Source organism: Vicugna pacos, chromosome 5 (assembly GCF_048564905.1).
Source record: "Vicugna pacos chromosome 5, VicPac4, whole genome shotgun sequence".
NCBI classification, from domain to species: Eukaryota; Metazoa; Chordata; class Mammalia; order Artiodactyla; family Camelidae; genus Vicugna; species Vicugna pacos.
Window position 1 is genome coordinate 53,385,324 of NC_132991.1, and position 23,906 is coordinate 53,409,229.

Genomic DNA, 23,906 nt, shown 5'->3' on the forward strand with positions numbered 1-23,906 from the left:
TCTTCAACAAATAATGACAACTGTACCTACCTTCACAGAGTTGTTGCACAGACGTAATACAACATACTATCAATAAATTACTATTATTGCTGCTGCTATTACTATTACTATATTTCCAGAAAAAAAATTAGAAATTAATTTTCTCAGTATTATGAAAATCCAGTTTATATAAAAGACACCAAAAAACATGCAGTGACTTAAAAAATGTTAAACTTTAACATAAACCTGTTAAATTTATTAATACATATCTAACTAGTCACAACAAGTTTCAAAATGACATGAAACTAGGGGTCTGGTTTACTTTTTAGACTGTGATAGCACAGTAGCCTCTGGTTTATCTGGTAAGTAATAATTATTCAAAAAAACTATAGCAAAGCAGCAACACTCTAGGGATAAAATTAACTTTTCTATTCCCTCTTTTAATAGATATTCTAGAAAGAAAGCATCTGAGCTCCATCTAGCGGATAAAAGAAGAAATAAACTAGTTTAGGACAGTAACCTGTAAACTGTATATAGTTCACGGTAACAATTAAATCAACAAATTTTTTTCTTATTTGCATTTTTAGGTAGGTTTGAAAGAAAACTAGAATTTCAAAGTATTGTTACTTCTCTGGAAAACCAGTAGTTTCAGAGTAGTCTTAATACAGAGAATTTGTGCTGTTCTTCCTTTGTAGTGTATGATAGCTTATAATAGTTTATAGACATCTATGATTTTATAAAATAAGGGAAATAAAATATAATTTTTCTTACAATTTATTTGGAAAAAACTAAAAAGAAATTTATATAAAGATTAAAAAGACTGAATCAAGAAATTATAGAAAGAAAAGAATTTTAAAAGGCTAAGACTAAAAATCAATAGAGGAAAATTGAAACTGAAAATAAAATCAGGACATTTCATTAAATTAGGACATCTAGATGAATTTTTATTTTTACTGGCCATTCTCTAACACTCTATGCAAAAAGATTTACCTTCTGTTTTTCCTCTAATACTTAATTATCAATTATAATGTGGCCACCATCTCTGTATCTCCATAGTGACTGTCCAAGTTCAGGTTTTCAACAGCCCTCACCTAGCCTACTACAGTAATTTTTCCTCTGAACTCTCTGCCTCCTCTCTTGGCCCCGAGCAATCCATTATTCACTGAGCCAGGGTGATCCTCCCAAGTACTAAATCTGATTTATGACTAACCTACTCTTTTGCAAAGCCCTCTATAATTTGGTTACTGTACACCTCCATTCCCAAGATAAAGAATCACTTCCAGTGTTGTGTTCACTATGAGCTTTGTACACACTTAAGCATAACAGGCCTATCATGCTGGACTACAACTAAATGTTTTCTCCCCTCGAGATGATCTCCTTGACAAGATGTGACCATGTCTTATGTACATTTGTATCTCCACCACCTGGCACAAGATTACATTTCATAAATGTTTACGAACAAACAAATCAGTTATTAGAAAGGAGGCAAGAAAGGAACAAAAGGGAGCATAATCTGAGATAGTTTTTACCTGCACAAGTTCATTGAGGACAACAGCATCAAAGCCAGAAAGGTACTGCACGTAATACCTCTGCATTACAGGTCCATACTTCCTTACATGTGCTCTAAGCTCTTCCATGTAAAATATTAATTCAGCAATGTGCCTTTTTTTTAAATTCAAGAAAAGTATTTTAAAAAATAAATTCATTGTTATCAAAGAAAATATGAAATGCCTCTGATACTACTACATTGTTTTTTCCTTAGAAAAAGCATTGTTAAATATTTAATGTCAACTACTTGTTAAATATTTAATGTCAACTACTTTCTTTTTGTATTATTTCATATAAATAAATCACAAAAAGCAAAACAAAAAAAAGCTAGGACTAAAATACTGATAGAGGAAAATCCAAAATAAAAATAAAATTAGGCCATCTCATAAATACATCATTTAAAAAATCATAAATGGAAGACTGGAGGATTAGGAAGAAGTAAGATTTTTCTGTACATTCTTATTTCTCTGATTCATTTACCTAACTCCTATTGAGGGACTGCAGACTAAAACGAGAGAAAGATATTTCAAATGACACAGTCAGTTTAACTACTCTGTTAGAATTCTTATTCAAATTTTTGTGTAGTAAATCATTTTGAAACATGAATTTCTTAAGAAATTATTATAGCAAAATAACAAATAAGACTTCTGTGACCACCTAGAGTACTAGAGAGAAAATACTTAAAGCCCTAATTTTAAGCTAAAGTTGACTTTGCACTCTAATTCGTATCAATTAACATTAAAATATTCCTTGCATTATAACAAATATGAAAAGCCCCCCAAAAAAGTTTTTCAAAATAATCTTACTTCAGTCCCCAAATTCCACAACCCATAAATCAAAATATACAAACAACATATTTTTTAACATTGCTAACTTACTTATCTATAAAGTCATCTGCACTCTTCTTTGGCATGTTATCTGCATGACGAAGCAGCCAGATAATTTCATCACGGGCAAAGGATAATGCCATAAAAACAAAAAGTGCCTGATACATATTCAAAAAAAAAAAAACAACATTGTCAATTCTCATGCAAAGATTAAAAACAAAATCTATTCATAATCTTCCTTCAAATGAGAAGTCACTGGCAAGAACCGATAACAGCAACTTTAAAAGACAGAAATGACAGAACACAGAACTTCAAAGTATGTATCAGGGAAAACACGCACATAAGCACAATGTGAGGAAAATGCAGGAAGGTGTAATTTACAAGTGTCAAGTCAGTAAATTCACTATCAGCTAAATATAAAACCCTCTTATGTAGTCCCTGACAAAATTTTAGTAAAATTTCACAGAGAAAAGAAATTAAAAAAAAAAATTTAGTATGTCACATTTGCAGTTGAAAAAAAATTAGATCAATTTACCTTGGGACCTAGCAAACCAGGTTGATCAGAGAGGACAGTAGCCAATTCTTTCAGTGCAGACCTTAAAAACTTGCGTCTTTCTCTGTGCATTGAACCACTATAGGGAAAGACACCCAGCATTACAGTTTATCTGTTTTTACTAAAATTATTATTAGCAATTAAATAACATCATTTCAGGGTCAATTCCCAAAGTTTTCTTAGGAAACAGAAGCCCTTACATGTATCATCTTCTATGTGTTTGTCATTAAATGATTTCCCAATCTTATTTTTAATCCTTGCCTTTCTTGTGCTGATTTTGTAACCATGTTTACCCTCTTACTCTCTACTTAATCAAAATCCTACCCAAGCCTCAAGATCAATCCTTCAACAAGTATTTCCTAATATCCATATGTCTATTTCTGCGTAATTTCTGCAAGTTTAGTACCATTCAGACTAGCACTCTATAAACTGGACTGTGAAATCCTTAAAAGTAAGCACTATCCTACTGTATACATTTTTGTCACACCTATATAGAATCAGTAATTATAACTTAATAAATATCTGATTATTCATATCCTCATTCATTAAATACATAAAACTAACTAAATAAGAGGATATTCATTAAAGGCATTGGGATAAAATCTGTTTTGCACTCATCTTGCCCAAAAACAGAAAGATGAAAAATAATCATAAATATTCATGTACTAGACAGCTCAAAAATAAACTACAAATTAGAATTTATTCTCACATATCAATGAGGAAAAAATTCACAGAATATTATAAATATTCCAACTCATATTATGTAAAATATACACTGTTTCAAAAAAGTTTTAGAATTTAGATAGGTGCAAAAAATAAATGGCCACACACTCATACACAGAGCACATGCCAAAAAATCTGAGTAGAAGAAATATGCAACACCAGAAATTTGGCTGTGACACAACAGATTAGTTTTAGAAGACACATTAAAATCTAACTTTTGCCTATGTGACCTTAGGTTTCATCTAAGTTTCAGCCTCTCATCTATAAAACAGGGATGATGACACCTGATTCAAAAGATACATCTTTCATAATGCCTAATATGTAGTACTTTTACAATGTTAGTATAATTCTAATGACAAGCTCTCTTTTAATTGATGGTACTAAGCTCATCTGGTGTAATACCTAAGAAAGTGAGCAAAGGTTTTTACTATTTTACTGTACAGGGTTGCCGCAAGGAGCGTTAATATTGAGAGAAAATGTCTACAAAGTACTACATCTGGCACATGTTAATGAGAATCAGGAATTACTACTGCTTACTATTTATCATTGTCTTATATAATAAATAAAGGAAATAAAAATGCCTTACTTTAAAAAAATCTTTATAAAAGATAGCTATCACACCATACATCTGCTTAGGGTCTATCACATGAAGAAGTGATAATCACACGTATTTCTGCAGATTAGGAAAGGAATTCTGACACACTCCCAAGTATGTTATTTGTACTCCAGAATTTTATAATAAGTACTTTATTAAAGGGGAAAAAATGCATGAGGAAATAATATAGTACAGTTAGCAATGAATACAGATGATTTAAATTCCTAATATCTATCCTATAGCCTAAACCCAAATTCTAAAACTTTTTGAGGTTTTATATTTTCACCTATGACAATGGTATTATCTTCTCTCTACCTTAGAGAAATACTGATGGATCAGATAATGTTATCTCTATATTACCTAGGCTTATTGGAGAAAATATTCTATGCAAGTATACCATACATAACAATTAAGCTGAAATACCAAATTATTAAATGAGAAAATTGAAAAGTTCAAACATCTTAAAAACACTAATATCTAACTTAAGTTATCTATTATTTACTAATAAAATGTATTTACTAAAATTTGGGAAAGATATGAGATTAACATACTTTGAAAAGTAAATAATATTCGGGAGAATGTGAAGATACACCAATTTTCACAAAGTAGTACAAAAATCATCCTAACTTGCAAAAATTGGCACCAGAGCATAGTGGCAATAAGAGACCTGGATGATACCAAAACAAAGTCCTTTGTATGGTATTCCTTAGCACATTTTTTTTGAAACACTTCAAAAAATATTTAAAATCTGTCTGCACTTAACACCAAGGTTACTAGATAGAGAGGTTATAAATTTATTTCTCATTGATTGAAAGTCCCACACTTCTACTACCACTTCTTACACACCATTAATCTGCACTCACTTCAACAAAATAAAGCTTTAAAAAAGGAATTCTTGATTGAAAGCACCACACATAAGTTAGAGCTACTTACGCATGTGACACAGCTGCCTCTTTGCATTCTCTTATGTCATTAATACGCTTATTATAGCTATGTGCAAAAAAAATACAGAACTATGTTAATCTTAATGTGGTCAATAACAGTAAAAACAAGTTAGTCAAATACTAGAAAGTCAACCAAAAATGACTTATCAACAAGAAAAACTGGTTCTCAAACTGGATACATATGGAAGAAGTCTACCCCCATCCTTTCCTAGCACCTTAAGTACCCAATCAAGTCTACCTAGAAAAATAAACCTCGTATTATATTAAAATCCAGTAATAAAATTAATATTCATAATGCAGATTTTAATTTTACTAAATATATTTCCTTAAGCCCCCAACAGAGACATTAAAATTATATTTCTGATATAATAACGGTGATTTCCAAAAATCAGAAGTGCTGACAAAGCTATTACTTCTGACTTTTTATGCTATCCCATAAGCATAAAAAAATTTCTCAAAGGACATTTACTAAGTGATTAACATTAGTGACTATTTGGGTATAGGGGTTTTGTGGTGGAGAAAACTAGGGCAGGAAAGTATTTGACTACTTTAAATTATTTTAAGGGATAGAATTTTGGATGATATTTACTCACCATTTAAAAAACATATTTTTTCAAATTAAAAAACATTTAAATAAAAGGAACAGAACCCAATATCAAACAGTTTAAAGATGCCATCTGAAAAATAAATGCTAAAAATACCTGTTAATTTCCTGGCTCCTACACACAACTCAAAATTCCTAAAATGTTAAAGAAAAATTATCTTCCTGACAACCTCGCTAGAACCACTTACACCAAGAACTCCAACTTCTAAATTAAGTATGCCAAGATTTCTGTGTTCGTTAAGCAAATGTTCAAAATACACTAATTTTGTAATCATTGACTTGTATAAATAATGAGTTTTTATACTTATGGTCTGACTTGTAATTACTACAATAATTCACATTTTACATTGGACTGATCACTCCCAATTTAGTAAAAAATTAAAACTTCTCGACTTTAAATACAGAGATTCCTAAATGGTAAATTTAACACTAAAACAGTGTAACAAAAAGACAATTGGCTTCATGATGCTATTACACTTACTTGTACCATACATAAAACACAGTCAATATACAGAGACTATCTAGTTCTAAATGTTTACATATTTTTAAGTATGATTCCACAGAGAGGGTGTCAATATGCTAAAACATCACATAAGCTTCAGGATTTTCAACATGAATCAATTAGGAAATGACAAAGCCCACAATGACAGGATATTTCCAGGTACTCCACCATCTAAAATAAAAGGTGAACTAAGAGTTGAAAAATACAGACGGCACTGACCTGCATGAGAATGTCAGAGTCACTTATGGTGACAGAAATCAAAATAGTGATCCCCTGAGAAAGGGCCAGGGGGAGTGAGACCAGATGCGGTAGTACTGACGAGAAAGAGGCACAAGAGAATATTCTGGGATAATGGAAATATTCTGCATCTTAATCTAAGAGGTCACCAAAAGTATTCATATGCAAAGTTGTTGAGCTGTACACCTAAAATTTATGCATTTTTCTGTTAATAAATTTACTTCAATAAAGATTTTGTAAACCTCTCCAAGATACAGATACAGGAGATATAGGAGGTTATGGCTAATGCTCAGGAACTGGATTTTAATTTACACCCCAGGGTATTTCATATGCACATTAAAATTTGAAATGGTATACTGGCTCAAACTGTCAGTAATAGACATACCTTAATGTTTTAATAACTAACAGATTCTTTAAAATCTCAGTTTCATTTAGGACATTATTGAATTGAATATGAAATAAACATAGGTAAATTTCATTTCTACAAAGCTAATGAACCCAACATAATTATTCAACACTTTCAGGTTCAGGGGATCCTAGGATATTTTATATGCTCCTAATTTCAAAATATTTCATAATTGCTACCAAGTCTTAGCTCAACTTTGTTTTTATTTCCTGGCTACAGAATCTTAAGGGGAAAGAAATGCAGACATTAAAAATTTCAAAGAAACAAATTTGAGAATTATTTGTGTTACAGGAAATCAATACAAATGAGTCACTTGGAATACTTTATTATAAGGAAACATGATTTCCTATATGCAGCAGTTGACTTCTGTAATTGTTATAATTACTGTAATGAAGTATTTTTGATTGATTCATATACTTTTCCAAATGCACTACATTCTAAAATAGCACTTCTAAACATTTCACTCTGAAAATATATATTATGCTTTTAGTAATATTTATGTCTAAAACCATACTACAATACGTAAAGAGTATTTTCTTTCTCCTAGAATACAAGCTTTAAAAGGACAGAACACTAGATATTTTAATCTGTGAAGCTACCTATAAAAAATATAATTACTACCATATCAGAATGATTGTTAAAAACAACTTGGTGTGACTGTTAAGTCAGTACGGCTTATCTTCTTGACTAGTATGATCCTTCTCTATCCCCAAAACTTCAATAGATATTACACTCACTACTCTTTTCCAAATAAGACAAAATAATTGAAAATGTCATACCCTCGTATGTTTACAAATAAGTCTTCCGCAGCTTTGTGAATGTGGAAAACTTCATCCCGAAAGAGAGAGAGGCAAGAACTACTTTGAAGAGCTAGCTTCCAAAGGTTCAGTGCTGTTGTATCAGTATTTAGGATCCCATGGCACAAAATAAAGCCAACTTTAAACAAAAAGAAAAAAAATGTGAATGTGAAAGTATTCCAAAGTTAGGTTATTTGAGTTAAAGGGTAGCTTTTCAAAAATAAAGAAACATAAATACAATCACTAAATTGAGGCTTTTAAGCAACAAGTAATAATATATGCATATATATATGCGCGCATGTGTGTGTGTGTGTATAAAATGGCAACAATTTTTTTTCAATAATAATTTTCTGTACTCTGCAAAACCAGTGCTTTGAACCTACACTGATGAAAAAAAAAGTGTCACTTCTGGGTTATAAAGGAAGTTATTTCAATCAATGAGTAAGATATTTTAAGCCAGAGATCAGAGGTTATTAATACATACATAATACAGTAATCATTACAGTTGTTACAGTAACTGAAAAATAAAGCTAATCTACTCTTCTAAATCACCAGAAGAAATGAAATAGCATCTTGCATTTTCATAGCAAATTATAGGTTTTACTAAATAAGTCCTTTGACATGTACTATCTCACATGATTATCTTGCAGAGTAGAAAGAATTGGGGGTATCCTTTTACAATTGAAGAAATGAAGGTTCAATGACTTGCCTGAAGTTATCTTAATGAAAGTATTAGAGCTAGACTTAGCCTCAAGGAGTTATTCTTAAAGTCAACATTCTTCCAATATATTATGGTGCTATTATATGAATTCAATTATCTTTTACCTTTTGTTATCTAATTTGGAAATCCTACACAATTGTGTAATCCTATGTTTGTTGATATCTTCCTACATCAAGAACTATAAGAACTATAAAAAGCACAAACTGCTCAAAATTATTCCCCTCTGCCAGTGTGCCTGAGGGTGGTAGAAAAAAACTATCCTATGGCAATTCTCATTTCATATTCTGTGTGTCTATTTCTCTTAGTTTGTGGACTTCACAGGAGCACAAACTAGTAATTTTCTCTCTCATGCATCTAACATACTGCTAAACATGAGTTGTCTACTGTATGTACTAAAGTAAAGTAAAACCAGAAGACTTAATTGAATAAATACCAAAAAATCATTTAAAAAATTTAGTTTTGACGGCCATGTTATAATATAACAATATATTATGTAGACCTTGAGCCTTCGATTTAGTCCGGGTTCTTACTTTGTCTTTGTTACTTACTAGCTGTGTGTACTAAGCTTTAGATTCCTCATTTATATAACAGACCATCTCTCAGAAAAAAGGACAAAAAACAAAAAACAAAAAACTACCCTAACAGGGTTAATATAAGGACTGAATGATATACATAGAAGGCTTACTTAGCACAGTGCTTGACACAGAAGTAATACATGTTACTTGTTATTTTTCTCCAAAAGTTAAATCTGAGAGGTAATCACAAAACTAACCAATTTTACTTACAGATAATCCATTTTTCCATGGCATCCAAGGAGAGATATTCACAAGGCATCTTAAAAAGAGAAAATATAAATTTGTGGTTTAAAGAAATTCTAAAAAAAAATTTCCATACTGAGTCAGTCTTCCTTCTCTCCCTCCTGAGAAGTCTGACTACTCAATTCTTGGTTGAAATATCACCACAACATATTTGAAAAGTTGGATAAAAGTTTTATAACCTATATTTACACTTGCAGTGCATAAAGGACAATGGAAGCTGTACCCTTTTCACATTTACACACCTTGACACTTCTCCTTAAGAAACATTGCTGCTAAATCATTTTCAGTCTGGTAAATGACACCTTCCCAATTTCCCAAGGCTACTGCAGAGTTTGCAGTATTCTGAAGAATAACGTTTTCAGTCAAATTAAAAAAGATTTATGTACCTGGATGCTCTCTGTCGTACCCATACCCAAATCAGTAATTATGTGTGTGTGTTCTCTACATAAATAACATCTATGTTCATATACACAGAGAAAAGACTGAAAAGAAATAGAACAGAATACAATAGCAATTCTCTCTAGTAGGAGAGATTTGGGGTGATTTTTGGGTTTTTTTCTTTATAATTTTCTGAAACTTCCAAATTTTCTACCATAATAGAATATGGCAAATTTTTAAACTTTAAAAGAAAATACACATACTACTAGTCATATTAACTTAGCATCAGAATCTAGAAACTAAAAAATTAAACAGTATGACAAATACTGAGCATTTTACAATAAACTTCACTGACAAACTAATACTAATTAGAAAAAAGAACTGCAATAGAACTGCTTTATATATTTTTAAAAATCAACTTTACTATTTTCATTCAAAAAAGAAAATATAGAACCATACAGTGTCAGACTGTGCTGGGTTAAGCATTGTACTTGGTGCACTGATGAGACTCAGTAACTGGGCATTTCTCCACTGGTCAGCTGAAAGATTCCTTCGGGGATACACCATCTGAAGAGAAATCAGTGCATCTGAAAGAGACTAATTAAAATAGGGACAAAGAAAGTTTAGGAATAGATTGGGTTTTTCTCCTCTTCCCATTTAAATTCCAGCTAGAACTGCTGTGTGTTTCTAATTATACCATCATAAAACAAGAGCCCTATTACAACTATGCTCCATATATCTGAGGTGGGTCCCAGTTACCCTCCTCTAGATTTTTTTTTTAAATTTCATGAAAGCTACATAGATTCGACATTCCTGAGTAGAAGCTTAGCTCAGGAAATCATCTTAAAAGTGAAACTGTTTGACAATCTTGAGATCTTTATTTCAAAAAGGATAAAGAGTCTAGTGCCACACTTTTGTGCATCACTTTCTACTCTAAAGCTCTCACTGAAAGAAAAAGACATTAAGGTTATATGACTGTTACTAGAGCTCAATGCTTCTTCTCATATTTCTTCAAAGATGCTTTCTAAAAATAATCTACTGTACTTTACCCTAATAAATTACTTAACGTTTATTTGCCATTTGGTCTACTAATTAAACCTTTATCATCAAAGTATTTACTTTTTCATCTCATCTGCTTCTTGCTTGTTTTTAACTATCCTTTGCTATTCACCTCTGCTTCTAAAAATTCTCTACAGAAAGTGATTCTTTAATCTGGCTGCACATAAACAGCCAGGGGAGTTTGTTCAGAAAAAAAGAATCCAGGGCTCTGCCTGAACCAGAATCTCTGGACGTAAAACCCAGGAAATCTGTTTTTATCACACTCCAAATGATTCCAAATAGCTTTTTAAAATTAAATTAATTTAACTTTTAACAAATCTTATCAAATACATGATGGTCTTTCTATCAAACTCTGAGATTAGAACACTTGAAAAATCAAGATTAGGAAATAACTAGTTTAATCCAAATGGACAATTCTCAAGTAGTTATTAATAGTCCGGTATATGCTAACGGCTATGGAGAGCTTAAACTGAGATTCAACAGCCTTTAAGAAAATTTTCATCACCTAAGTGGGAAAAGAACCAAATTTGAAGTGGCTAAATAAAAACAACGCCATGCATGACTGGCAAAAGTTCATTCAGAGGAAAAAAATAGGAGAGGAGAGGGGAAGACATTTCTAGGCATGAAAAAGCACTATAAAAATCAGAGACACAGGTGACTATGATATATTCAGCACTTTGAGGAATTCTGACACTTCCATCTACAGTGCTGATTTTTAATTCAAAATTGATGTCACCCCCATCTTCTTTCAAAAATAATGATTCAACTAACTCTAAGACATTAAACCTATATAAATTTGTGGGTATAATAGAATGCAAAGAAATTAAACTAAAAATGCATCTTTAGAATTTTCATGGGAGTAAGAATAATGAAGAAAAATTCTTTGTGTTAACTGTTAAAAAAAAACAAAAACAAAAAGCACTGATTCATACAAAATACTGTATTATTAAAAAGTCTTAACTCCCATATTCAAAAAGAACAATGGACCAAGATTCTAATATCCTAGGTTTTAGCTCTAGTTTTGCCACTATTGCTGCCAAACGGCTTACTTTGTCATATCACTTCTCTAGCCCTCAATCTCCTTATCTATAAATAATGAGGATACATGAGATACCTGTAAATTTCCCTGATGTGCTTAGGAATTAGCCCTCCTGCAAAGAAGCCATGATGGCAAAACTCTTTCGAACCAAGATCATTTCATTAAGAACTATTTTTTTTAATATATCATAAAAGACATACATTCCAAATTATCACAAAACTCCTGCAATTTTTTCTCATTAAGAGGCTACATTATAACATACCTAAACTTTATCAAATACTACGTATCTAAATACTTTTTACAAAGTAACTCATTTAATCCTCAAAACTGCCACATGAGGTATCATTACTCCATTTTTACAGATAAGAAAACTGAGATATAGTTAAGTTGGTTAAGTAATTTGCCCAGTATTACACAATAATTGGCAGAGTTGGGATTAGAACCCAGGCAGTCCCATGTGAGAGTAGACATTCTCACATACAAAACTTCACTCCCTCTATATCCCATATTGAACCTTAAAATTATAATGGATTAATATATTTCTGAGTTTCTATTCACTATTCCAAATCTAATTAATGAGTTCTCTGGTTCACAATTAGATAAAACCATGCATAACTATTATTCACATCTCATTATAATTTTCTTTCTTAAAAGTAGTTTATCACCAACTATCCACCCTTAAACTAACTCATATGCCTATTAAAGCACAACTAAAAATCAGCTCTTACCTTGCTATGGGGCACAAATTCTTCCATCATCTTCTTTAAAGGATTTTCATAATCCACAATCATCTGACCAAGGCGTGGGTATTCTCGGTCACTTAAAACACACATATCAAATATCACTGAATTGCAAACCATCAAATTAATAATTACACACAGATTTTTATATTACCTTGCTCCATGGGTCATTTCGTGAGCATAGTTGTATAATCCAATGATTGCCTTCCTTTCTTCAATTCGAGACAGCAGTATCATTAGTGTTGTATAAGTTATAATCAGATCTAAGTAGTTCTTTGTTAAATCAAAGTTTACAGTCTAGGGAAAAAAACATTAAGTTCAACTCCTTCCTATTTCATAAACTTTTAAGCACATACACAAAAATCTTCATGGCAGCTATTGAAAGCTAATAATTTTCTATAGTTATTTATTTTATCCCCATTTCTAAAATTCTATCTAATTCCTTTCACCAAAAACATGTCTAAAATTTGGGTGTTAGATAATAGTTTTGTGTTTCTGACACAATTTTATGGATGAAAAAGTGTTTGCGTTCACCCTATTCAAACTAACAGTTTAAATGGATAATCAAAACCAGAATAATAAAAAACACAGAAGCAAATCTCACTAAGCAAGAAAAAAGGAGTATTAAATAAGACATTTTTCACTTTGACTTCCTATATCTAGAAATTGTCTTACTAATAAAGGTTTTATTAAGTATGCCTTTTATAGAGAAAAATATTATTTGCATAACCTTTTAAAATTGGGCCCATTAAAATAAAATACTAAAATAAACAACTATTTCCCAGTAGGTATAAGATTTATATTCAACAACAATCAAATAAACAAGTGAAAGTAGAGAATACATTATAAAGCCTTACCTTAAAAAATACAAGCAAAATTAACAATGCTGAAATTTTATACACTAATCATATAAATTTTCTCTAAAGGAAAGCATGTGGTCCCCTTAGTTCTACTAGAAACAGACAGAAGAACTGAAAATTTTTCTGAAAATAATACTTACAATGTCAAAGAAGACTTGGCAAACATCAATAGTATTCAGCAATTCACAAACATGGTCCTGAAAATAAAAAGTTTAATTTTTTACCTATATAAATACTACTAAATTCAGAAAATATATACACTAATAAGATGTATTTTAAATTTTTGTTCTAGAAGAATTCTAATTTTATTATCTACAAGTAACAGAGCAATTTATACAATTAACAGATATCAATCTCTGAAATGTTAAATTTTACATATTAAAATATATACCTTAAATTCCATAACATCTACAAATGTGAAGTAATATAATGCCAGATTTTTCAGAATCTCTGATTTTTCTTTCTGTAGTTGTGCAAGCTGTTGCTGTAAAAACAAAATTAAAATTTATTATTTACTGAGAACAAAATTATTTAATTTTGCTACAAACTATCTTCTTTTATGATTGCTATATAGAAGCACAAGCTTTTAGAACAGTATTTCTAGATGACTGAGGCTCTTTTAAAAAGTCAAAATACTCAAGACAGAAATTGCTAATAGTGATCAGCAACTGAGAGTGTGAGGCTATAATACGAATCAAAGCAGATTAGTACCAAACTGCACTACTATTAAGGAAAAGTGGAATATGTTAGGGAAAAAAAATTACCAAATGAACTCTTAAAAAAAACTAAAAACAACTCATGAGCATGATCACATTACTAGAAGTGGGAGAAAAGAAGGTGAAAAACATTATAACTTACACTACAAAAAATGATATGCTTTATAAATTTGGAACTTACCAAAAAGAACATCCAGGCAAAGCCACGTTACGCATGCAAAATAAAATGTAGATACAAACATAAAATACAGTAACGGTTCCCTGACCAGATCCACAAACACAATAACATATTAAAGAAAAGTAAAAACCACAACAAAAAAAGAAATGAGAAAGAAGCAAAACTAGAATTAAGACACTGGTAAACATATGAGAGGGAAACGTGAATACAAAAAACAATTATTATTCCAATCAACTGTTATTAAATTTACAAAAGTTCTAAATTTCCTTTTTTAAAACAACTATTAATACAATTTCTGAAAGAAACCAGCCATATTTAATGCCATATATCATAAGTCTGCTAGAATTCCAAAGAAGACACCTAGGACCTTCATACTCTGTAGTCTATAAAGAACAGTAACATCCACATCATTTAGGAACTTGTTAGAAGAGCAGAATCTCAGGCCCACTTCAGGCCTACCAAATCAGAATCTGCCTTTTAACAAGATACCCAGGTGGTATGAATGAATATTAAATGTCTGAGAATAATTTACCTAGAACATGAGAAAACTAGAAAATATGAGAAAGTGGTTCAAAATATCAAACCTGCTATCAAAGCTCATTCGGTTTTGAGGCTCTCATACAGTTCTTACAGTATTGGGAGAGAGGTGCCTCTACACATAATTGGACTGAACCATTATGGTAAGTCAGAACATTTATAATAGTGAACATAACATCAGAAGAAGATTTTAAAAAAACAATTAAAAGACTATTTAAAACAGCAAGCACAGCATTCTGGTAGATTCAACTATTATAAAGTACTCTAAATACTGCAGTCCCTTAAGACATTTAAAAAAGTAAGTATGTCTAGGAAAAAAAGCATAAATGAAGTTATCTCATCACTTCCCCTCCATGCCAGGCAAATTTGAGTTATACACTTATAGAGATGTGTACAAATGTTCTAGTCTTACTTACAAAGTTCTAGACTTTATTTTGAACAATATATGTTTCAAAACAATTCTATGTTTATATGCACATTTTCAATCATTACCACTCACAACATCAAGGAGACACTGATTTAAAAATAATTCAGTTTCCTCAGATTATACTATCTTTACCTTGTTCAACAACATTAAACATTTATAATTGATGTCTTAATCTTCTTCCCTGTCTTTCAGTATTTTCAATTTGAGTTTTGAACTCTAACAGGGGAAAGCAAACTCATCATACAATAGGATAAGAAGCAAAAGTATAATTTGGTTGCTACTGGGCTTAATTATTAATAGAACCTCCTTTCAATTTTAATGTCCTAGTTTGGACCAAAAAATGACATAGTCACCATCTTAATATGGGCCTTAATGATCTTTTATATGAGCTCTCATTTCACTTATTAAGAAGCTAATGCTTACAGAACTAAAAAATAAAAATCTTCCCAAAGTTACATAACTACTTTCTATGACAAAGCCAAGATTAGAAATTTTGTACCCATATTTCATAGTAAAGTGGTCTTTCTACCATTCTATATGCCCCAAATCTTCCTTTTTAATAATAAAATCTCACTATGGTCTCAATTTCTCATTCAACTTTATTTTCCCCCCAAATTGTATGTAACTAGCCTCTATAAGTGGCTAAAACAAATTTACTGAATTCACAATAATTACTCAAGTTTTTAAGGCTCTATATAATTTGGCCCTAATTTACCTTTCCAATCTAAATTTCCCCTACATCCATTTATGCACTATACACAGTAGCCAAAACAAACTATTCACTATTTTCTATATACATCCCCTGATTTCTTCAGTTTCCTCTACTGGGATGTCCAAATTTCACTGCTCATATACCAAGTCCAAATCTTACCAAACTACTCAGCTTAAAATGTTAACCCCATTTTCAAGAAACTATCCCTGATAACTTCTTCCTTCAATGCAAATAACATTTCCCTCCTCTAAATGTATATAATTTCTAATAGTATCACTCAATACTTTATATCCGCTATCTCCAACACTATGAAATAGTGTACCAAACTCGATGTTTTAATCTCCATAGCCTATATCATATAGCTCTGCACATAGAGACGTATCCAATATAAATATCATTCAGATGAGTGACTATGACAAATATAAAACATTTTTATACGTCAGGTGACATGTTTTAGTAGATGACACTGGAGAGCCCATCTCTCATTGTGAAATCATGGCTAAATGACTTAACCTCAGAGCCTAATGCCCTCATTATTAAGTGGGAGCTGTTGTGGATAGTTTAGCCAAGATAATGTACATGAGAACATTTTAAAGTGCCTGGAAGAAAGAAGCTGCTCATTAAATACTAGGTGAATAACAGAAGACGCTCACAGACCACTTCCTCAAAATAAGCAAAATTAAAGCTATTTTAAATAATCCTAACACTACCCACAGTACTTCGAGTAAGAACTAATATTAACTGAGCATGCTCTTTGCCAGGCATTGTCCCAAATATTCTACAAGTATTTCATACAATCCTCTCAAAATCTCTACAGATAGTTATGATTATGTTCCCTATTTAACAAAAATAAATTTCATAAAGCTCTGCATGAAAGAGTTCAACTATAACAACAAAGAATAGAAGTGTCTACAACTCTTGGGCTTCAACTGCAAAAAATGCTACATTTTAGTTTTAAAGTGAAAGAGAACAGACACTACCAAAAAGAAACCTTAGGTTCAACATCCAGACCAAGTTTTTTTTTCCCCTCTATCATCTCATTGTTTTATAGTAAATTAAAGGTAGAAAATAGTTTAAGAATATAAGTCAGTAATAGACTGTTTGATGTTACAGAGCAAAACATTAGAAAAGTTCATTTTGAGAAGAAATGATTTTATTTGCTACCACTTTAAAAGCATATCATGGGTACATGGGTTAACAGTATTAGGAAAATATTTGTACAATGCTTTCATTAAATTTCTAACTATGGATTATTACTCTTACCATTTAAGTACAATGTGTAAAAACAAAATGAACAGGATAAACAGCCACGTAAATCGCAAAATAAGATCCTATCTCTGCACTGAAAAATCTTGGTAATGAGTCTTTATACAGTAAAGAAGCATTTTCCACACAAAAAATAAGTAAGTAACACTGAAATTTAGTACTTACTAGTTTTCATTCTTTCAAAGAAAAAGTACTGGCAAATTACAATAAGGAACCAATGACTAAGAGCTAACTCATGGATTTTCAACATAAAGGAAAGTGACTCTAGTCCTTTATTCACCATTTCAATTATTTCATTTATTCTTTCATCATCAAAGCTGCTTATGCACAATGAATTATTTTTCTTGATTTAAACTATGCTAGTACTTTGCTCCTCTTAAAACACCACCAAGTACAGAAGTTTGATTCAGGAAAAGCTTTGTTCAAAATTTCTTACTATAATATTCCAAACCAGGCTTTTTAAAATAAAAGTCCTGAGAGGCTATTTGGGTAAACCTCTTTTAAAAGGAACTGTCTGACCACCACTGTAGTCATCAACTCTTAAGTGGATACTATCGTCTAGTAACCTCCTAACTGGTCTCTGTACTTCTGCTCTTGCCTCTTCAGTCTTCATATAGCAGCAGGAGAGTGGATATTTTAAGGTAACACACTACCTTGAAAAGACAACTCCAATCAGAAGATGTTAATACTAGGTGAAGACTATATGTGAACTCTCTGCATTATTTTTACAATTTTCTTTGAGTCTAACACTGTTTCAAAATTAAGAGTTTTTTTTTTTAAATTCCAACAGTTTCCCATCACACTTAAAACACAAAGTCCTTACCAATGCCTCAGAGTACAATCTAAATAAGACACCTGCCTGTCTGTATGACTTCATCTCCCTTCATGTTCCTCCAACCTCTCTCAGTAGTTGTCATGGTGGTCTGCCTGCTGTGTTCATCAAATATATTCACCACAGTTGGTCCCACATCAGAGCCTTTGCCCTTGCTCTTTCTCATGTCTGGATGGCTCTTCTCCAATTCTTCACATAGCTCAATCCTTCAATTCACTTCTCTTCAGAGAAGCCACTGTTGAGCACTTACATAAAATAGTCTCCTCACTCATGTTACTCTCTAACTCCTTATCCTGCTTTCTATTTCTTCCTACCACTTACCTCCAAATGAAAGTACATATTTATTCACTTTAGTTGTTTGCTGTCTAACATTCCAACTTGAATTAAAATTCCATGGAGGTAAGGAGATTTGTATTATTTCATGCTATGTCTCCAGAGTCTAGAAAACTAGCATACAATGGAAGTATATAAATGAATAAATAAATGATCCTCAGGTTTCTCAGCATAAAAATCATGGAATCAATGTTTAAGTTGCACTGTTAATTATAAATGAATGCAATTATCAGGTATCAATTCATGTCTCAAGTGAGTTTATGTATCCTAACAGAGTGGTGATTTAATCCCTTGAATAAATCCCTAAAGTTGGGCAAAATATTTCATTATGTCCTTACAGGACAGTAAAGTGTAAAAAAAGAAAATGAGAAACATCTAAAGAGAATGACATTCATATCAAATATAAACAGATTTCCTAAGATTACATGAAAATCCAAATTAACACAAGGATTAGTCATTTTAAAAAGAGTTCATGGGATTTTGTCAGACTTTCCTTTTATCATATACAAATTATTCTATTGGCATTCAGTATTTCAGATACACACTTTTCTGAGCCAATGGTAGTAAATAAATTTTAGGGAAAGTTATCCTAACACTTGCCTAATAAATAGGTATAACTGAGTATTTAAGATTTCCTACTACACTCAATCCTCATAACTATTTTTCAAGGTTCATTTTTAAAACTGTGGTAAAATATAACAAAATCTACCATTTTAATGATATTTTATCTATAAGCATGCAGTTCACACTTAATAAGTATATTTACACTGCAGTGCACCCATCACCCCCATCTATTCCCAGAATTTTTTTCATCTTTCCAATCAAGGTATATTCTTATCTTCATTTTCTAGATACTGAAATAGACTAGAAAAGGGTAAGATGCTAACCCAGGTCAATCAGATTTCAAAGTTCAAAACATCTCTTCAATATACTTCAAAATTCAAGTTGCCACACAATGACACAGGAGGAGTACAGGGATAAGCAAAGCTAAACGTATTTTCTTTTCAGAAAATACTCGTATTTAATTGTAGTTTCATCAACCTCACAGATCGAAACTTCTAAGAACTCCTCTAATTCAACCACTTCATTTTATATATTAAAGCATTTTTTCCCAAGTTTACATTGCTGTCATCTGTTTAAATTAATTCTGAAAGCAAAGGGATTTTGTATTCTAAAGAACAGAAAGGCAAAAAAAACAAATTAAAGGTTGTATCCATGCCTCTTTATTTTTCCTCTCATCAAGAGTTGTAGTCTATTTTACCACCCTTAAAATCTCAGCTGGCCTTGAGACTTGTTTGACCAACAGAAAGCAGCAGAAATGATACTCTTTACTTACAAGACCTTATAGCTTCATATTTTGTTCTTTTTTTGGAACATGCCCTAAAGTGTCATGTGTGAGGAAGCTTGAGATGTCATATCCCATGAAGAGGTTCAATATCCAGCTACACCAGCTGGCTCCAAGCCCTAGCCACCTACCAGATGAATGCAGTTATGACCTAAGGCTGGTGAGACCAGCAGAGGAAGTGCCCAGTCAACCTTACAATAAAAAGTAAGTTGTTGTTTTAAGCCAAGATTTGGGGTGGCCTGTTATGCAGCACTAGGTAACTGAAGCAAAGATTAATATAAAGCTCAATAAAATACATTAAAACAATCTCTATTTCACCACCTGCGTACATTAACTTGCACCAGGAAAATCCTTGGAAGTTTAAGATTTCTGGTCGCAAGATGGTCAAATTAGTGCAAACTGATGAGACTAATTTTATCATTAGTACTAGAAAAGCACTAATTATGTCCCAGTACAGTGTGGTCGGTTAGGTGTAACATCTTTGTATAAATGTGTTAATGATAATATAATCTACCTCATATAATGGCACCATTTTCCATTACGAATGAAAATGTAAATGAAGTTAGTCTCTTTACATTCAATTTTAATAATTTATTAAAAAGCCCTTTTAATATATAATATATAATTAGCTTGCTTTCACAACCTGGGTACAGAGAAGTAAGTCAGGCTTTCTTTACTGATTAGATGTCGTAACTGTAATCGATAGTTATACCGAGCTACTTACACCAAAAGTGGCCTCAGGTGCTATTGATCTGTGCACGATAACATGCCAACAATAAGTAGTCCTTGCCAGCTATACTTTTTACTCTTTAAAGTTTCTCTTCCTATCAATTATCATTTGCTCCTGATGAGAGTACCGTTTAATGTACAATGTGTTAGAAAACATACATGTTATAGCTTTGCCTAAGTAAACTCAACAAGCTTGGGCACGATGAGACCAAAAACCTTATTTCTAAATAATTATTTCATTTTTTCTAAACTATCATTTCTGGTTGCCAAAAATCATTTATTTTTCACAGCTTTATTGATGTACAATTTACATGTCATAAAATTCAACCACGTAAGTGAACAATTAAATAATTTTAGTAAATTTATAGAGTTGTGCAACCACCAACTCTACCCAATTTTAGAACACTTCCATTATCTCAAAAAGTTCCCTTCTGCCTATTTATAGTTAATTCCATTCTTACTCTCAGCCCTAATAATTACTGACCTGCTTTATGCCTCAATAAATTTGCTTTTTCTAGACATTCCCTATAAAATGAAATCATATAACATGAAAGCTTTCTACATCTGGCTTCTTTAATTTAGCCTAATAATTCTGGAGTTCATCCATGCATTAACATGTATTGGTAGTTTGTTTCTTTTAATTGCTGTATAGTATTTTATTAAATGGACATAGCAATTTAGGATTCATCAGTTTATGGGCATTTGAATTATTTCCATGTCTAAGCTATAATGAACAATGAATGTTGCTATGAACATATCTCTATGTGGACATGTACTTCCATCTTTGTTGGAAAGATTTCTAGGATTGGAATTGCTTCCTGCCTGTTCTCAGAGGCACGTGATATGAAAAGTAACCTCTATATAAAAGACAAGTAACTGTAATAATATATTATATAGTCAACAAATATCTCAACCTGATATTACATTATCAGACACTAGAGGGAGGGTATAGCTCAAGTGGTAGAGCACATGCTTAGCATGCACGAGGTCCCCGGTTCAATCCCCAGTACCTCCTCCAAAAAATAAATAAATAAGTAAAACTAATTATCTCCCCAATCAAAAAAAAAAAAAGAAAAGAAATTTATATTATCAGACACTGAGAGAAGCTGGCAATAAAAGTATGAATAAAATGCTGACCCTGCCCCTAAATGAGCATACAGTCTAGTGAGGAGTGTATAGGTATATATACAGGTAACTCTCATTTTTTTTTAGTTCAATATCCAGTTTTAGAATCTGCTTACATCACAACTAACTTCTAGGTGGCAAGGTTCAAAGATGGTGAAAAACTATAATGTTTAATTTTCACCCTCCCTTCAAGACAAAGACCCTCACCAATTGGTAATAACACGAAAGAAGTTTAAACACACACACACAAAGTATGAGAAAGATCGCAAACAAGAAAGGTCAGAGCTTTTAGGAGTGGTGAAGATGATGAGCAAGATGGGGAAATTTAAAGGAGGACCTAGCACTGAGAAGGCACCCAGGGATTATTTTTGTTACTCGATTACATACTGACAGAGAATGGTGGCTAATACTAAATTGCCTCAATCAGCAGGCCTATAAAGAGGAATAAAGTTTATGCTTAAGCTGTCTTGGCTTCCTTCTGGCTTTCCTGGGCATCTGTTGTTCTTTGGAGATTTGGAGACAAGGTGAAGTGGCATCAATGGGAGAATAATTTCCATTTGATATCTCTAATACCTTCTTAATACCATACTTTTGTCAATTCTATGAACGCAGAGGGACCTCCTACCCATTCACCCTACTATCTTTTTATTGTCACTCACCCTTTCATGTTACTTCCTTTTTTATCCATCCTAAGATTAACTGGACTATTATTATATTACTCCCTTGGCCCTCTCTCCCGCTATCACAATTGCCTGATAAAACCCACAACAGGAGAAAGCCTATACTATGCTGACTCCATCTCAACCTGAATTCATGACCATTAACCAAAACTGAGTAGCAACATTATGACATTTTCACCAATTCACCCTCCCACTCTCTACGGTGATTATTCTCTTCCTTCTCTCTCTCAATAATTCCTGTTTAACGTGATTCTCAGCTTGATACTAGCGTGAGACCTAGACTTATACCGATAATTGACTACTCAACATCTCCACTCAGACTTCTAATAGGTCTCTCAAACTTAACGTATCTAATATTGAATTACTGAGTGCTATTCCTTTCTATACTCCTACCCTAAACCTGTTCCTCTTGCTTCTTCACCCCAGTAAAGCTTGATATTTGTTCAATCCAAAAACCCAGGGGTCTTAAATTTCTCATTGTCTATTACACCCCATACTCAATGCATCAGCAAATACCTTAGGCTTTGTCTTCAAAATAATCCAGAATCTGAGCATTTCTCACCTCTACCACACTAGTCCAAACCACTATCAGCTCTCCTTTCAATGACTGCAGATTTCCTAATCAGTTTTCCTGTTATTACCTCTGTTCCCCTGCAGACTATTCCTCAATCCAGCAGTGATCACAGGTGTATCACTTCACTCCTCTACTGCTCATCTCCAATAACATCTCAGCTCACTCAGAGTAATTAGCCAAAGTCCTTACTATGTCCTAGAGAGCCCTATATGATCAGTCACTCTGTCCTCATCTTCTACTACTATCTCCCTGCCCCCTTCCCCAATCACTCTGGTCCACTCATAACAGGCTACTTCCTGTTCCCTGAACAAGCCAGGCAAGCTCCCACCTGAGCCTTTGCTGCTGCTGCTCCTTCAGCACAGAAGGCGACCCAGCTCATCTCACTCCTTCCTATCTTTAAATCTCTGCCCTATTGCCTCTTCCTCAGGAAAGCTTTCCCTGGGTCAAGTAAATTAGCATCTCCTCAATATTACTCTTTGTTCTTTTTAGAACTCATCTCTCCCTGGTATTATGTTCCTATTCTTTTTTTTTTTTTTTTAGTTTATCTCTGTCCAGCAGAATGTAAGTTCTATCAGAGCAGTGACTTGACTTACTTACTGCTGAGTTCCCTCTCCCAGAACAGAACTTGACTAACAGAAGGAACTTAGTAAATGTTTTAAATAAATAACTGAATGATAAGTAGAGAGGACTATGGGAACACATACAAGAAGCACTTAATCTAATTTGAAAGAGTTAGAAAAAGCTTCTCTGTAATGGTGACATCTAAGGATAGACCTGAAAGACAAGTAGAAGTTAGCCAAGTGAAAGATTAGAGAAAGATTGTTCCAAATAGCCAAAACAGCATGAACAAAATCAGAGGCAAGAGAAAGCACAGCCATTTATTTGTGCCATGAAAGTGTATACTCTCCCAAAATTAAATACTCCTTAAAAAAAAAAAGGCTACTAAACCTATTTCTCCATTTTTTATATTCTATCCTACACCAGACAATGAGGACTAACACTACCCTATATATTCTTGGCCAAAGATCACTGGTGTACATATTTAAACATTTTTAGCCAAATGAGTGCTAGGAAGAACAAAAGAAATAAATGTTTTGCAACATCTGTTATTTACTCCATTAT

The 23,906-nt window shown here is 32.3% G+C and overlaps 1 protein-coding gene across 1 annotated transcript in view; it reads right to left on the reverse strand.

The window, feature by feature from the left end:
• Nucleotides 1–23,906, reverse strand: part of NCKAP1 (NCK associated protein 1) — an 83,854-nt gene that overhangs the window by 38,125 nt on the left and 21,823 nt on the right. The window contains exons 3-13 of the mRNA XM_006210237.3: nucleotides 13,722–13,814; nucleotides 13,471–13,527; nucleotides 12,625–12,767; nucleotides 12,459–12,549; nucleotides 10,092–10,229; nucleotides 9,222–9,270; nucleotides 7,698–7,854; nucleotides 5,159–5,215; nucleotides 2,890–2,986; nucleotides 2,406–2,512; nucleotides 1,509–1,641 (exon numbers count right to left, since the gene is read on the reverse strand). Of these exons, the coding sequence (XP_006210299.1) occupies nucleotides 1,509–1,641; nucleotides 2,406–2,512; nucleotides 2,890–2,986; nucleotides 5,159–5,215; nucleotides 7,698–7,854; nucleotides 9,222–9,270; nucleotides 10,092–10,229; nucleotides 12,459–12,549; nucleotides 12,625–12,767; nucleotides 13,471–13,527; nucleotides 13,722–13,814 (1,122 nt within the window). The remainder of the gene's footprint in view (nucleotides 1–1,508; nucleotides 1,642–2,405; nucleotides 2,513–2,889; nucleotides 2,987–5,158; nucleotides 5,216–7,697; nucleotides 7,855–9,221; nucleotides 9,271–10,091; nucleotides 10,230–12,458; nucleotides 12,550–12,624; nucleotides 12,768–13,470; nucleotides 13,528–13,721; nucleotides 13,815–23,906) is intronic.